At 31.7% G+C, this 17,949-nt stretch overlaps 2 protein-coding genes across 2 annotated transcripts; both read right to left on the bottom strand.

Annotated features, from left to right (window-relative positions):
• Positions 1-6,442: 6,442 nt before the first annotated feature.
• LOC145743213 (2',5'-phosphodiesterase 12-like) lies at positions 6,443-13,959 on the bottom strand. The gene is made up of 13 exons (XM_082561130.1): positions 13,822-13,959; positions 13,040-13,136; positions 12,268-12,435; positions 11,602-11,789; positions 10,960-11,068; positions 10,197-10,378; positions 9,636-9,775; positions 9,049-9,208; positions 8,348-8,480; positions 8,157-8,258; positions 7,840-8,014; positions 7,163-7,326; positions 6,443-6,761 (listed from the first exon to the last, which is right to left on the bottom strand). Exons 1-13 carry the CDS (start codon positions 13,950-13,952, stop codon positions 6,651-6,653), a joined length of 1,860 nt encoding a protein of 619 aa, XP_082417256.1. The 5' UTR covers positions 13,953-13,959; the 3' UTR covers positions 6,443-6,650.
• A 188-nt stretch (positions 13,960-14,147) lies between these two features.
• LOC145741244 (U3 small nucleolar RNA-associated protein 14 homolog A-like) lies at positions 14,148-16,756 on the bottom strand. The gene has a single exon (XM_082558797.1). It carries the CDS (start codon positions 16,754-16,756, stop codon positions 14,687-14,689), a length of 2,070 nt encoding a protein of 689 aa, XP_082414923.1. The 3' UTR covers positions 14,148-14,686.
• Between the last annotated feature and the right edge of the window lie 1,193 nt (positions 16,757-17,949).

Genomic DNA, 17,949 nt, shown 5'->3' on the forward strand with positions numbered 1-17,949 from the left:
AAGTGGCCTTGGAATCGTTCAGCGTCTGATTACGTATTGATTGCTATTACGTCACAGTAGTCGTTTGTTATAGGGGGGATTTTTTTTAAATCACAACTAATAAAAAATTTAAATTTAGGTAAAAATTTAAATATACTTTTTAAAGTTTCTGTATTGTTATTTCTGCGTCAAAATAGTTTACACAACTATAAATAACTCTTAACTTTGTATACTTAGCAACGCAAAGTCATCAAAAAATGAAAAAAACTTAAAAACTTGGTCCGGGCAAAATAATAAAATTTATTGTTTTAGTTTCTGGTTTGGAGAATCAATTTAAAAAAATATAAAATAAGTAATGACGCAACGTTACGTCTACGATACGCGAGTTTAATTGGTGTTAAGTTACCCCAATCTAAAGATAACAAATTAGCTTATAACAATAAGTTTTTGGTCTTTGTTTACTTAATGATTTGTGACTTTTTAGATTGAAACTTTTAACTTAAAAAAGAGAAATAACTTTAAAAAAATTTAAGCTTTTGTTTACCCCAACCCAGTCCCAAGTTGTACAAGTTAAGGAGTTTAGGATATTATTTACCTTATGATATTACCCCAACCCGGTCTCAAGTTTAGGATATTATGGGCCTTTTGAAATTAAACCAACCCAGTTTTAGTATATAAATAACTTACTGACCTTGAATATTTATTGAGCAATTAAAAACTTGTTCATTAAAACAACCAAATTTTATATTAAAATCAATTATATTGCGTCATATGATCCAGTACTAGTAGTTAATGGTTTTGTGATTTTAATTCACTCGTTAACTATTTAAAGAGCATTGTATTGGCCGCCCAATTTTCTTATGACGCAATATTACCACCATACGTGACGTCACTATTTTATTTAGGTTATAAAATCAGTTAAACTGAATTAGTATGACCTTCATTTTAAAGAACATAACGTATGGGTAATATTAAAACAAACTATTAAACTCGGTGTTAGACCACGAATTATGTCAATAATATTGATTAAAATGGAATATACAAATATAATTTTACGTCAGAAAAAATGGCTTGATTTTGTTTCAAACAATTGCAGCATTTTACTTAATTGAAAATACGCAAATTCAGCAGCATTTACAAACCTGCTAAGGGTATGTTAACATTAAGAGTGCTTCTTTGTTTTATCATTTATAAAGTTTTAACATATTGACTAATTTGTAAGTTGTATAAGTTGACCTTATACGATATTACCTCAACCCAGTCTTAAGTTGTACAAGTTCACGATATTATTGACCTCATAATATAACCCTAACCCAGTCCCAAGTTGTACAAGTTTAAAATATTATTGGCCTCATAATATTCCCCCAACCCAGTCACAAGTTGTACAAGTTTAAAATATTATTGGCCTCATAATATTCCCCCAACCCAGTCCCAAGTTGTACAAGTTTAAGATATTATTGTCCTCGTGATATTACCCCGACCCAGTCTCAAGTTGTACAAGTTTAAAATATTATTTACCCCATGATTTTACCCCAACCCAGCCCCAAGTTGTACAAGTTTAAAATATTATTGACCTCATGATATTACCCCAACCCAGTCCCAAGTTGTACAAGTTTAAAATATTATTGGCCTCATAATATTCCCCCAACCCAGTCCCAAGTTGTACAAGTTTAAAATATTATTGACCTCCTGATATTATCCCAACCCAGCCTCAAGTTGTACAAGTTTAAAATATTATTGACCTCATGATATTACCCCAACCCAGTCCCAAGTTGTACAAGTTTAAAATATTATTGGCCTCATAATATTCCCCCAACCCAGTCCCAAGTTGTACAAGTTTAAGATATTATTGACCTCATGATATTACCCCGACCCAGTCTCAAGTTGTATAAATTTTCAGATATAACTCAAATTATCAATGTAACCTACGTCATTAAATATCACAGATTTTTAGCAAAATATTTACTTACTATATTTTTGTTTTGTTTTATTAGTTGCAGTATCGAACTAACATTTAAAAATAATTTTCCACACTCGAAATTTTCCTTAAAATAATTTCCCACGACCATTTTCTCCCAAAAAAATCGATTTTGAAATAAAAATATGACATCAAAAATTGGTAACAACCACTACATTAAAGTTATTTTTAATTCGGCAAACACAGAAAAGTGACGATTCCTACTATTATGTAATTATTATGATAATTATGACGTCATAAAATATCGATATTTATTGCTGAATAATAATCAGTAATAAATTATAACAGAAAGTAAGGGATAAAAAATTTACTTGATACAGGGGGTTGGTTTTACGTTAAGTTCCGGGGTATATAGATTTTAGTCGTCTATTCCTTGTTTGTGACGTCACCTTTACTATTATGATTCATCAAATCGCAACGCAAAAAGGAATTTTTATAGTCGTAAAGAATTTGAGGAACGAAATTAGGTGATAAGTTCAATAAACAAACCAATCAACATTATGATGCTGTGTTTAAATTTACCATGGAATTACCGATATTAAGACCGCTTGCTATTTGTTTACTTTTTAGTATGTGGTTTTTACCACGTCTTAAATTCGGTTCTCAAATCAAAAGAAAAGAAAAAGGCAAAAATTTTTGGTGATAAAGCATTGCGTTGCTTCAAATTAAAAATAAATTCGAACTCTATATAAACGCAACAAAATGCTTGAAAATTATCATTCAAGAATTTCTTACTACTACGGATTCAACAAGAAGGAATTAAAATGGCAAACACTTTAAACGTCTCGCTAAATATCGCGTCAGTACTGGTGTTATTTATTGTGTTACAATTGAGGTACAGTACCGCTATCCCTTTACATAAATACGCGACCAGAACCAGCCCCTCTTCGTTAGAAATTAAAGAAATATTAAGAACAGCAAGAACGACTGTTGGTGCTGCATTAAACAACTACGTAAGTAAATTTAAATATAAATAACATTTTTAAATGCATATTAAATATATTAAAAAGCTTTAGATTTAAAATTTTTAGGCATTATTAACCTAAAACTTTGATGAAAATTGGTTATATAGTTAATTAAACCTCCTAATTCACAGATTGAGGATAGAATGCGATGCACAAGCATAGAAGAATGTCGAACTTATTCAACTAGCTTAAGATTAACTAACCTTCCACTTAATATAATGGAGTTGCCAGAGGTAATTACACAAACGTTTATAAGTTAATATATAAATTTAAAATTAAAAAATAATTAACGAAAAAGTCCGTATTTATTGGTAAGAGGTTCTGGGTTCGATTACCACTAGCACCAAATCACTGTAGTGCTAATTTTAACGTGAAAAATATTGCTGGAATCAATCTATAAATAAACCAAAAAATAAAGCTTAGCCTTATTATAAAAATATTAACAAATTGTTCCTTTATTTTTTAGAATAATGAAAACTGGCAGTCAGTATTCGAAGAAAACTTAAACGGTCTCCAAGACTTTAACTACTTTCTTCAAAATATATTCGCAAGTTTAATACAAGAACCTTACTTAGCAGAAAGTACCGCTACTGACATGCTAACTGATGCCACGCATTTGTTTCAACAGTTTATGGCAAAAATTCAACTAAACGTAAGTATATGAAACTGCAATAAAAAACTAATAAAGCATATTTAAAGTACGTTAAATATATATAGAATGTTAAACATAACAAATAATATATAAAAGTTACCCCTAGAATAGTGATATTGATAAAATAATTAAATGTTATAAGATTCTTACATTATTCAATATTTTATAGAGTTTTAAATAGAGATAATAGTAACGTACTGATAGTGTAGTAAATTTTGGTAATTATAGGCAACTGAATTTTTAAACATTTTTTAATTTAAATTTTTTTGCAGTTAAAAGAAACTTATTGTCGTGACATCATCATTGCACCTTTAAGTTCCTACCCTCCTTGTAAAATCTGCAAAAATAAAGTTTTACCGAGCCGACATTTGGAAATTGTAAGAGATTATCAATTTCTAATGCAGCTACATGAATATTTGGGCGAATTTATGGGTTTTTACAACAGGTTTTTAATAAGTATTCCTATCTCTAATTCGTGTGTATCTACAATTGAAAACTAACTGATGTTTTTTTGATATTTTTTTACTTTTTTGTAGTTTCTATTTATTTATTTTTATTGTGTTTTGTTTTGAAAAAATTGACTATTTTTCGTCACCAATTTTTTTCTTATTAAAAATAAAGTTCTGCCTTCTAAATGGTTTTTATATTATTTTAAAGTAAATTAAAACAACAATTAAGTATCAGATAGTTTAAGTACTGAATTTAAAAGCCTTAAGTTGTATGTACAAGTTTTAATATGATTTACAAAAAGCAAGAAATGGTTGAAATTAAGGTTTTGATATGATCTAAATACAAAATTCTTAGAAATAGCTAAGGGATATTATGAGGTTAGAAAAGGCCAATAACAGGTTAATTAGCATAACAAAAATGCACTACGAAAAATTTTCAAAATGTTTTGAAACCGCGTTTTTTTTAAAATTCTGTGTAAAAAATATCAACAGATGCTATCTCGTATAGAACAGCAACTTTTTGTTTGCAATAACGTGTTCACACCAGCGCTAAGCGATCACGAAAAAGCCATCAAAATCTTAGCCTGGATTTAAGTTAAATTATCGGATTATATTTTGATAAACAAATATAATTTGAAGCCCTCCTACATTTTGCATTTTTCTATTTTTGTTTTGAGCTATTTATAACTTCGTAAATATATATAAATATATTTATAGATTGCAATAACTTTACATAGATTAAAAAACTAACTATTTATTTAAATTAATATTAAGAACGTTAATGTTTAATTTTACTATTTTTTTTTAAATTTTATACTAATAAAAAATATAATAAAAGTAAGTATTATATTTAAAATATGACTTTTAAAACACAAATAATCTATAAAAAAATTATATGTAAGTGCTTTTTGATTTAAAAACCAATTAAAAACTAATAAACATAACATCCGGGGAACGAATTACGGGTTGCTATTCGCTAAAAGCGAAACGTTTTATACAAATATATTAGAAATAGTTCAAGCAATAATAAAACTTTTTTGTATATTTGTGTATTTTTACGATCTATTTTAAACCAGTTTCACACTAATTCATTTATATTAATATAATCCTGCGTAAATGCAAGTTACTATATAAGACATTTAATAACAATAACTTTCCGTGTTTGGCAATGCGTAAATTTTACCCTAGAGTTCGTTTAATTTTTTAAATACATAACACAGCCTTGAAGTAGTCAAAAATTTGTCGCGAAAAATTATTACCCATTGTTTAACATTACTTTACACTTTAAAAATGCCACACAACGCATCAAGTGTTATAAAAAACGAAGATTATGACTTGGACCTAATTATTGCTCTAAAAATGCGACCTCATTTTTAGCGAATCATTTTTTAGACGTCAATTCGTTCCCTGATATTTTATTTGCTTACGTGTTTTGGCGTAAAATTGTGTTTATTTATTTTCCTCTTACAGTAAGATTTTTAACCTTGGGTTGTGGAACCTTAATCTTCTGTATCTAAAAGCTTAATACATGTACACGTTAATATGCTTTAAATAGATGATGATATAAAATTGCAGGCGAAGTAAACGTGCAGGCATTTTAAACACAAACAATTTTCAAAAACTATTTTTAGAAATTTGATCTTGTTTTGAAAGCAAAAAAATGATAAAGATCAAAAAATATTGGTAATTCTAATAAAATTAAATTGTCGTTTTTTAGATAAATCCATATACTATATAATAAAGCTTGTGGTCAAAGTCCAATTAATTGACCCTACTAATTTTTTTTTCATATATCTTTATTCTCGATGTGGGAAAGTCGAATGCGTGACTTAAACATAGAGTAACATCAGTCACCCCGACCCAGTCTCGAGTTGCCTGTGGCAGTTTGGGATATTATAGATTATAATTGCCCGATAATTATGCTGCTGATTAAGTGCTGGCTCAGCAGGAGTTTATAGCGCCTTACTCAAGAGCGCTACAGTATAAAAACAGTGGGGATTGAACCCACGACCTTATGAGTGGTGTAGCAAGTGTTTTTACCACTACATCACGCTGCTGATTTAAATAAAAAGAACTGCCGTTTATGATGCGCGGGTAAATTATCACAGGCAAATATTAGTTGAAAGTGGCAACCATATTACAACAACTAAAAAAAATAGTCTTCATTATTTAAATCACATATTTATAAATGACTAATAGGTAATAGAATTATTATTAATAAATTCGACCTCCTTATATTTAATAATGCAAAAAACGTGCAAATTAGAAGTAATTTTGTGGTGGATAGCTGAGCTTGTATATTCGAATCGTGATACACTGAAATACTATAATCAAATAATAACCAACATAACAAGAAAAGGGGAATACCCGAATATTTTGCATTGAATTATAGCTGGGTTATATTTTGTTTTAAATTTTTATTTAATAACGTAAAAAATTGAAAGTAGTCTAAAAAACACAAAATTTTAATTAAATATGAAATAAGCATAAAACGCAAATGCCGGTAGCAGGAATCGAACGCTAAACCTTTAAAAAACAACGAACGCCGTCGGTTGGAATCAAACTGCAGACTCCAAGTCAAAAACAAGAGTTTAGAACCCTTCAACTAATTTATGACGTCATAATAGTTAATTTTTCCAAGTTAAATCAACGATTTGTGCGATGTGGTCGGAAGGAGATATAAGACTGGGTAAAGCTAAATGTTTGGTAACTAATTCATGGCCGGGGGGCGGTACAACCTAATTAAACAAAAAAAAAATTTATTAATTAAATTAAGAATAACCGGCAGCGGGGTGTAGTGGTAAGAACACTTCCTACACCACCATGAGGTCGTGGGTTCAATCTCCACTGATCTCATGCTGTAGCGCCCTTGAGTAGGGCGCTATAAACGGTACGAACTCCTGCTGAGCCAGCACTTAATAAGCAGCATAATTACCGGGCAATTATAATCTATATAATATCCCAAACTGCCACAGGCAACTCGGGACTGAGTCTGAGCAACTGATGTTACTCTATGTTTAAGTCGCGCATTCGACTTTCCCACATCGAGGGTAAAGATATATACAAAAAAAAATTTATAAAAAATTAGAACAATTTAATTCACATCTTTTCTAAAAAAAAAACTAATAAAAAACCTCACCTTATCTACTTTTAATAAATCCGGATCAACAAATATATAATCCAAACATTCGTTAAAGGTTTCAACATAATTTGTATATTTCGGTCGTCCCGAAGCATTTAAAAATTGCAAGTCATGGCTTAGATTTAAATCAGTTACTTTATCGTAAAAGTCTGCCTCCATATCTAAAATCGAAAGTTTACGTGATTTTTAATAGATAACAAATACGTTTTTTGTTTGTAAATATTTCAAAATATGCTATTTTCAGCAAGCTGTCTACGTGATGTAGTTAGCATAACACTGTGTTTTACTACGTGAGGTGCTGGTTTTTTTTTGTATATACATTTATCTTCGATGTGAGAAAGTCGAATGCGCGACCTTAACATACTCCGACCCAGTCTCGAGTTGCCTGTGGCAGTTTGGGATATTATAGATTATAATTCCCGGGTAATTATGCTGCTGATTAAGTGCTGGCTCAGCAGGAGTTCGTACCGTTTATAGCGCCTTACTCAAGGGCGCTACAGCATAAGATCAGGTGGGATTGAACCCACGACCTCATGTGTGGTGTTGCAAGTGTTCTTACCACTACACCACGCTGCCGGTTACTCTATGTTTAGTTCGTGAAGTCAGCCTTCCCACATCGAGAATAAATGTCAATTTGGAACAAAATCTTTTTTCTTAATCTTAAAAATTCTAACCTAAAAACCAGTCAGCATGTGTAGCAGGTATGTGAGCTTTTTCAATTAACTCAACCACTCCACTTGTTGGACGACTGTTTAGATCACCACACAGCATATAAGAAATTTTTGCACTGGGATAAGTTCGTTTGGTTTCATTTATTGTATGTTGAAGAATGTTTAAAATTATGGAAGTCTAAAAAAATAAATATGGTTAAAGTCTTTAGACTTTTAAAGCAGACTTTTTGCATAAAAACAACACCATAGTCTTATATAATGCTAGAAAGAAATAAAAAAAAAATAATGCTAGAAAAGAAATAAAAAAAAAGTTTAAATACCTGTATCATTCTTAGATGGCTAGCTTTTGGATGGAAATATAAATGTGTGTTTGCACTAATTAAATAAACACCTGGATTTTCTAAACACTCCAATACTGCCATCTAGGGACAGAAATATTAGTGTTATAAAATTAAATTATTAGAATAAGTTAGGGCTTCACTAAACTTTAAAATAATTAAATTAAACCTACCAAAACACAAGTGCTTCTATGTTTGACAAAGTTTTTTAATTTTGAACTTTTACAAATTTTGTTGCGTAAAGTTTCATTAAAATCATCGTTAAATAAACTTTCTTGAAGAATTTTGTTTTCCACTGAAACTAATCTAAAAACAATTTATTTTAATTAATAATTGTAGTTAACCAGTAATGTAGTGTAACAGTTAGAAAACTTGACTTTACTACCAGAGGACCTGGGTTTAATACCCAGTGCTTCCTTGCTGTAGACCCCTTTAAGTAAGGCGCAATAAACGGTATGAACTCCTGCTGAGCCAGCACTTGATTAGCAGTTTAATTATCGAGCAATTATAATCTATAATATCCCAAACTGCTACAGGCAACTCGCGACTGGGTTGAGGAAACCGATGTTACTCTATGTTTAGATTGTAAAATCAGTTTTCTATATACACATGAGGTCGTGGGTTCAATCCCCACTGATCTCATTCTGTAGCGCCCTTGAGTAAGGCGCTATAAACGGTATGAGCTCCTGCTAAGCCAACATTTAATCATCAGCTTAATTATTGGGCAATTATATTCAATAATATCCCAAACTGTTACCGTCAACTCAAGACTGAGTCATATTAACAAATGTTATTGCGGTCATGAAGTCAACCTTCCCATATCAAGGATAAAAGTATACAAAAAAAATAAAAATTAAAAAGAATAACAACTTACTTAAATTTATTCCTGTTATAAAACAGTGCAACCCCTTCTTTAACGTTTAGTTTGGCAGCAAAAGCACCGGCATAATTCTGTAATGACATTGCTGAAACTAAATAACCTTGAAACACGGAAGAATCTACTTCCTGGAGGCAGACTATATCGCTATGGTAACCTGATTTTGAGATAAAAATATTTTAAATGTTTGCACTTTTTTTTGCATATTGCAATTTTCTCTCATTTTTTGTATAAACATAGAGTTACAACTGTTACTCCGACCCAGTCTCGAGTTGCCTTCGGTAGTTTGGGATATTTTTAATTATAATTGCCTGGTAATTATGCAGCTGATTAAGTGCTGGCTCAGCAGGAGTTTGTACCGTTTATAGTGCCTTACTTAAGGGCGCTGCAGCATGAAAGCAGTGGGGATTGAACCCCCGACCTCGTGGTGGTGTAGCAAGTGTTCTTACCACTACACCACGCTACCTGTGTTCTCTTATTACTTTACAAAAAAAGAAAAGTTATTGTTTAATCAAAATTATAAGATTTTATTTAATGAAAAAGTCAAATACAATATTACTACTTATAAATAACCTATAAATAACCTTTAAGTTCCTTTATTATAAGTTGAATTCGATAATTGATGTCTCTGATATGATTTGGGCAATACGGGAAAAGTTGTTTTTCTGCAAATTCTGTCATAGCATAACAATCTGCCAGAATGTTGTAACATACTACGCGCAAACTAAAAATAAATTAAAATTTTTATCTTAATATAGTCAGTAATAAAACACAAAACAGTATTTAATTGGACTTCACCAAAAATTCAATCACCTCCCTGGAATTTATAAGTAAGGTTACTATTGACCTTATATTCGTGGTGTAGTGGTAAGAATACTTGCTACACCACACATAGGGTCATGGATTCAACCCCCACTGATCTCATGCTGGAGCGCTCTTAAGAAACGCGCTATAAATGGTATGAACTCCTGCTGAGCCAGCACTTAATCAGCAGCATAATTACCGGGCAATTACAATCTATAATATCACAAACTGCCACAGGCAACTCGAGACTGGGTCGGAGTAACTGATGTTACTCTATGTTTAAGTCGCGCATTCGACTTTCCCTCATCGAGGATAAAGATATATACAAAAAAAAAACTAACCTGTTATTACCACATTGATGTTCAGTAAACTTATGTCTAGCATCGAAAATACATTCACCCGGACCTTCCACAACAAAACCTGTCATTGCATGAAAATCATTAGATTTCGTGGTATCCTGGTTACCTGGGTGAACTTGTATTTTTAACAAGTAATCAATATCTTCATTGGATGCTGTGTATACCTTTATTAAATAAGATTATTGGTAAATACTGTATTTAGGTTTTTTTTTTGTTTTTCTCTATATATCTTTATCCTAGATGTGGGAAAGTCGATTGCGGGACCAAAACATAAAGTAACATCAGTTACTCCCACCCAGTCTCGAGTTGCCTGTGGCAGTTTGAGATATTATAGATTATAATTGCCCAATAATTATGCTGCTGATTAAGTGGTGGCTCAGCGGGAACTCATACCGTTTATAGCGACTTACTCAAGGGTGCTACAGCATGAGCTCAGTGGAGACTACACCATGCTGCCCCTTATATAAGTATAATTCAAATAGAGGCAAAGCCAAGTATATGTTTTAGGTGTTAGAATTTTATATGATAAATTTTTTGTCAGAATTACAGTTAAAAAAATGAAACAATAGGCCTATTAACTTACAATATAAGAAAAAATTTTTTTTGGATATTTTTATCTTTAACGTAGCTGACTTTACAACCTTAATATGAGATAGCAGAATACTAAAAAACCACACTTGCACATACTATGGCATGACTTAAAAATAAGTTTAAAGTTCTTAATTATAAATAAACATAAATTTACCATATTTGATGATATAAACTCCCAATCGTTATCGGTTAAACTTAGTTTAAATTCATCAACATCTTGATTATCGGTTGTCCTTTTTTTCTTGCTTCGCAACCAACTAAATCTAACAAGTAAAAAAATGTAGCAAAATATGATATGATGAGCACTACAGTTATGCTGCTAGAAAACATAGCAAATTACCGGCAACACGGTGTAGTGGTAAGAACACTAGCTACACCACACATGAGGTCGTGGGTTCAATCCCCACTGATCTTATGCTGTAGCGCCCTTGAGTAAGGCGCTATAAACAGTATGAACTCCTGCTGAGCCAGCACTTAATCAGCAGTATAATTATCGGGCAATTATAATCTATAATATCCTAAATTGCCACAGGCAACTGGAGACTGGGTTGGGGTAACTGATGTTACTCTATGTTTAAGTCGTGCATTCGACTTTCCCACATCGAGGATAAAGATATATACAAAAAAACAGGTTAATTCTCAAGCAATAAGATCCACAAAATCTAAAATTAACTAACTTAACTCAAGACTGAGTCAGGATTACAAACGTTACTTTATGTTCAGGTCGTGAAGTCGACCTTTCCACATCAAGGACGAATAAATACTTTATTTTTTTTACTAAAAAGTTTTTACTTACTTTGAATGAGGAATTGAGGCTCTGCTAAATGCCAGTTTAGGAAATAAAGGAATTCCAACCATTGGATTTGAAGTTAACTCCAACATTGTTACTGTGGGGTAATTATATTCAACTTTATAGGCTGTCCCACTCAGAAGAAGTGTGTCAGCTATTTGTAATGCTTCAAGGCATTTCATATCTGTATGAAGCTAAATTTTGACATAAAAAAAGCAGTTATAAGCGTTAATTTTATAGATTGTAATTTATTTTTTTTGTATATATCTTTATCCTCGATGTGGGAAAGTCGAATGTGCGACTTAAACATAGAATAACATAAGTTACTCCGACCCAGTCTCGAGTTGCCTGTGGCAGTTTCAGCAGGGGTTCATACCATTTATAGCACTTTACTCAACGACGCTACAGCATGAGATCAGTGGGAATTGAACCCACGACCTCATGGTGGTGTAGCAAGTGTTCTTACCACTACACCACGCTGCCGGTTAATTGCAGCATAATTATCAAGCAATAAAAATCCATAATATCCCAAACTGCCACAGGCAACTCGAGACTGGGTCGGAGTAACTGATGTTACGTTATGTTTAAGTCGCGCATTCAACCTTCCCACATCGAGGATGAAGATATATACATAAAATAATAAAAAAAAATTTAGTTGGTTTTATAGCCTACCTTTTTTCCAGCATAATCAAATAAATCTATTGTTGGTGAATCAGTTAGATTGATTGAAGTCCCTTTTCCGGTTTTTAATTTTTTGTTTTTCTTTTTTGAAAGTTTTTGAAAATTTGAGATAATTCTTCCGAAAAAATGCTCAACTAGTTCATCCGAAGGTCGCAACATCTAAAAAAATTTTATAACATTCAGGTTCACTAAACATAAAGCCCTTAGAAAACCACATATTAAATCATTTTTAGCATTGCAAATCATAACCTTAAATACCATATCAATATTGTTAAATGTATTTTTATTCTTGTCACTTTTGTAAATGTATATAAAAAATCAAAATTTTTTTTTTTTTTGTATATATCTTTATCCTTAATGTGGTAAGGTCGAATGCGCGACTCAAACATAGAGTAACATCAGTTACTCCGACCCAGTCTCAAGTTGCCTTTAGCAGTTAGGGATATTATAGATTATAATTGCCCGATAATTATGCTGCTGATTAAGTGCTGGCTCAGCAGGAGCTCATACCGTTTATAGCGCCTTACTCAAGGGCGCTACAACATGAGGTCTACACCACGCTGCCGGGAAACTATTCCAATAAGTGAAAATAGCAATAATGTGCATTTAATATATACTTCTAGTCGTTTTTTTAACAACTAGAGATTTAAAAATAATTAGGAATAAATAAAGATAACAAAAATAAAATTTCCATCCGTACCATACTTAATTTATTAAAGTATTATTTAAAATAACAAATGGATATTTAATCAAACAATTTTACCTTTCTTATTATTCCTCCTATCTCCATTTCTACATTGAAGTGAGAACTTTCATTTTCATATTCAACTTTTAAGGATTTTGACATCGCAATTCTTTTTCTGTATTAAGTAATTAAATAACAATAAAAAACAGAACACGGACGATAATAGACACAAACATTCCATTAACAGGTAAAAAAATAACACCATGGTTTAGAATTATGTTAGAACACTTGACTTTACTACATGAGGTCACTGGTTTGGTCCCCACTGCTCCCTTGTTTAAGCTATATACAATGCAAACTTCTGCCAGCAAAAGATAGGTTGGTAAATTAACTATAAAGAATTAAGATCAATAATTTCATAATCTGTCAAAGTAACCGGCAGCGTGGTGTAGTGGTAAAAACACTTGCTACACCACAAATGAAGTCATCGGTTTAATCCCTACTGATCTCATGCTGTAGTGCCCTTGAGTAAAGTGCTATAAACGGTATGAACTTCTGCTGAGCCAGCACTTAATCAGCAGTATAATTATCGGGCAATTATAATCTATAATATCCCAAACTGCCACAGGCACCTCGAGACTGGGTCGGAGTAACTGATGTTACTCTATGTTTAAGTCGCACATTCGACTTTCCCACATAGAGGATAAAGATATATACAAAAAAAATGTTTAGGACATTAAGTCATCTTTACCACATTGAAGATAAATATATATAAAAATAATATAAATAAATAATTGTAAAACTTGGTTTTTAAAGATTAAAAAAAAATAAAAATAGACCAACTGGAACTTTATTCTTACCTTTTAAATTGGTTTTGTTTTCCTTTTGAATCAGATTTTTTTAAAAACAAAAATTTCAATCTTTTAGCCAATGAACCGCATGAAGTTTTTTTGATGCTAATTAATTCAGAAATTATTTTAAACAAACTCATAAATTTTTCTATAAACCTGCACCAAAAACAAAATATTGTTTAAATGTCGATTCAACTTGTTGTAAATTAAGAATTAACACATTTTTAAAAATTTTAAATTAGTATAACTACATTTACAAAACCCAAAATTAAAATAAATTAATATTTTTTTCAATTTAAATTTTACACTTTTAAAAGGTTAATAAAAAAGTAATATCTATGGTTAACAAACAATTTAAAAATATCATAATGCTTTTTCTGATCTCCTTTGTCCATCATAACTTCAACTTGAATTGTTGTGTAAAGTATGTTTTTTTTGTATATATTTTTATCCTCAATGTTGAAAAGTCGAATGCGCGACTTAAACATAGAGTAACATAAGTTACTCCGTCCCAGTCTTGGGTTGCCTTTAGCAGTTTAGGATATTATATAGATTATAATTAATAATTGCCTGAAAATTTAGCTGATTAAGTGCTGGCTAAGCAGGAGTTCATACCGTCTATAGCGCCTTACTCAAGGGCGCTACAGCATGAGAGCAGCGGGGATTGAACCCACGACCTCATGTGTGGTGTAGCAAGTGTTCTTATCACTACACCATGCAGCCGGTGTTTACATTATTGATATATTTCCAACAAGATGTATGTCCAATTTATACGCCGTCAAAATATAAATAAATGAAGTTTGAGGTGCGCAAGTAAATTACCATAAGCATATCTCTGATGCCACTTTATTTTGACGGGTAAAATGTAGCATAATTACAACAAAATTTTCAGTTTAGAAAGTCGATTCTTTTTTCTCTGTTCTTTTTTCCTCATTCTTATCTTAGTCTTCTCCACTTGAACATCAGTCAACTTCACATCATTTGCATCCATAGGTTGAATAATAGCACCTTTAACAGTTGACACTTTTGGTTTGGTGAGAGCTTCAACGGCAGAAGGAGTATTCCAAGTTGGTCCAACTGGTCGTGCAATTGTTCGCTCAAATTGGTTTTTATTGACGAACGGAAAGGGAATTTGGTTGACTTGGTGTTTAGCAATATGAACATTACGATTTTCGTTGATTATTACATGCCCTAATTTCCGATCACTTCTAGTAATTTGGGGTATCGGAGTAAATCTAAATTTTTGCCGCCTTTTCTTGGGTTTAATTCCAACCCCACCCCATGATCCCCACCCGGGTAAACGTAAATCAACTTCCTTTGGTTCATTTTCTTGCACGATTTTCTTTTTTTCTTGGGTAAATTCAGCGAGAACGTCGTCATCTGCAAATGCTTGCTCGATCGTTAATTTCTGCTCGTCATCTGAACTGTCTTCAATCGGTTCCAATATCTGCGTTGGAAGATTAAAAACTAGAGAAGGGTTTGTGTTAATCTCTGCTTTACTTACTTCGGGTTCAACTTTTGGTTCATTTTCAGTCTGTTTTCTTCTAATCTTTTCACCTTCTGTCTTTAAAAGCTTATACGCATCCTTGAATTTATCGACAGCTGGGGAGTTTGATATGGGGATTGAAACAGGGGTTTGAGGCGGGGTTGTGTCTTTTATCCCCAACCAATTCCGAAGATCATTATTCCCGTTATTATCAAGATTTAAATTCGATAACATTTTTAAATCAGGTCTAGACACAACTTCAGCATCTTGACTTTTATTTTTCGATAAAATGTTATTATTTTCTTCCATAATATTTTGATCAGTACCGTTTATTACATTTAAATTATTGTTTGTTTTTGGTGCTAAGTCGTCTTCATTTTTGTTATTATTAATTTTCATTTTGGTTAACCAAGGATTGTTGATATTTTCAAGCAAAGAAATTTGATCATTTATATTTTCACCGACATCTGACATTTCTTCCAAATTTTCGTTATCCATATTTATATCTTCCAATTCCACTTTCTTCTCCACCAGCTCTCTGTGTTTTTGTAATTGTTCTTGCAACTCAAACTTTGTTTTTTCATCATGTTTTGCCATTAGGACTCTGTTTTTAGCCCACTTACTACCCATCCTATGTTTAAGAGTTGCTCGTTCTTCCGCCCTCATTTTGAGAGCTTGATTCGTCGAGTCTTCATTTTCCTCCACGTTTTCTTTCATTTTCTTTTTCTTTAGCATACGATGATACTTTTTGCTCTTAATTTTATGAAGTCTTCGATTCTTGGCCTCATGAAATGACATGAGAGCACGATGTTTCTGTAATTCGGCACGGCGCTGGCGGGCTTCATGTAGACTCATTGCTGATATTGCTTCTGTTTCGAGCAGAGACAAATCATGATCTTCACGTTCAACACTTTTGTTGCTACCTCCGAGTAACGCATAAATTTCTTCCTCAAGTGGAGTTAGATTTTTATTCCTCCGAGCTAAAAATTCATCAATTTTTTGCACCTTTAAATGCTCTTGGTTCAGTGGAAATGAAATATGTTCAGCTTTCCTATTTTTCTGCACAGTTAAATCCCATTTTGCAATATCAACTGCAGCTTTTTCATATTCGACTTTACGTTCTATTCTCTCAGCAACTGGTCTTGATAAAGGAACCTCTAACTGCCTTCCTTGGTTCTCTATTTTATTTAATTTCTTCTTTAAAGTGTTAATTGAAACAGTGTCCTCCACAGTTTTTAACAACTGGTTTAACTGAAGTTTTCCATCGTCTTCGTTTAAAGCAAAAACTGAAATATCTTGACTTGCTTCGGTCCTCTGCTTCCGGATTTTAGTTTTTACATCTTTTTTGATCCCGATGCTCTCTAGAAGACTTTTATGAGCGTCTTCTTCAACTTCGTGATCAGATTCATCTTCCGACAAATCAAAAGCAGAAACATCAGGTGGTTTTGGGATTTCCATTGCGATAATATTCTTTCTTACTCACAATTACTTACACAAAAATGCGGCTAAAAATAAAAAATTAAAATTAAGTAAAACATACAATCATACAATGTAAATCTTTAGAAGAAACATAAAATAGGACAAATGTATTATAAACCCAGTATATTTGACATTTGACTTGAAAATGTAGTGAACATTAATCTAACCCTATGCCTGTCTGCCTGTATGTATAAAAACGTATTTTCGTTATAATACCAATATTACTTACTTGATTACCAGATTACAGACTTTATTTAACTAATACTGGCAGCGTGGTGTAGTGGTAAGAACACTTGCTACACCACCATGAGGTCGTGGGTTCAATCCCCACTGCTCTCATGCTGTAGCGCCCTTGAGTAAAGCGCTATAAACTCCTGCAGAGCCAGCACTTAATTAGCAGCATAATTATTGGGCAATTATAATCTATAATATCCCAAACTGCCCCAGACAACTCGAGACTGGGTCGGAGTACCTGATATTACTCCATGTTTAAGTTGCGCATTCGACCTTTCCCACATCGAAGATAAAGATAAATACAAAAAAAAATAACAAAATGTTTTCTGGTTACAAGATAATATCATTAAAAGCACAATGTTACTTGTTACAAAACATACAAAAAAACGCTTTCTTATGTTATTTTTACCTTAAACTAGTATAACTTTAATTTCAATGATTTAATCAAATGGAAATAAAAATTTTCGGGATTGTCCCTAAAAGCACGTGTGTATAGAGGAATTGTAACAGAAATAAGTCTTTCTAAATCAAAACAGATTTAAGTTTGTTTTAAATTATAAAAATAAATTTTAAAGTTAGTTAAACAAAAAAAATTATATATATTTAAGTAAAAAAATAAAAATTAACTTTTATTAATTTACTTTTAATACACTTTTTTTCTCAATGTTTAATTATTTTAATTTACAATTTTTAAAATACACTTTATATATGTTTTTTGTTATCCTTTGCTAATTAAAGTAATTATTAATTTTTTTTTATTTAAAGTTATGTTTTTAAGATTATCATTTTAATTCTAACTTTTCTAATCTTGCATTTTACTTTCACCATTTTACGAATCTCCATTTCGCCTTGGTAGCAACGAATTTTTAAAAATAAAACGCGATTAAATTTTTCTTAGTTTTTAAATTAAATAATTATATGAACTATGCCAATCCAGA

Source organism: Corella eumyota, chromosome 2, assembly GCF_963082875.1.
Source record: "Corella eumyota chromosome 2, kaCorEumy4.1, whole genome shotgun sequence".
NCBI lineage: Eukaryota > Metazoa > Chordata > Ascidiacea > Phlebobranchia > Corellidae > Corella > Corella eumyota.

Coding starts and splice junctions, on each gene's coding strand:
- LOC145741244 (XM_082558797.1), bottom strand. CDS start 16,756: ATGGAAATCCCAAAACCACCTGATGTTTCTGCTTTTGATTTGTCGGAA.
- LOC145743213 (XM_082561130.1), bottom strand. CDS start 13,952: ATGAGTTTGTTTAAAATAATTTCTGAATTAATTAGCATCAAAAAAACT. Junction 8,015..8,156: donor GCCATCTAAGAATGATACAG/GTATTTAAACTT, acceptor TTATTTTTTTAG/ACTTCCATAATTTTAAACAT. Junction 6,762..7,162: donor ATTTATTAAAAGTAGATAAG/GTGAGGTTTTTT, acceptor TTGTTTAATTAG/GTTGTACCGCCCCCCGGCCA.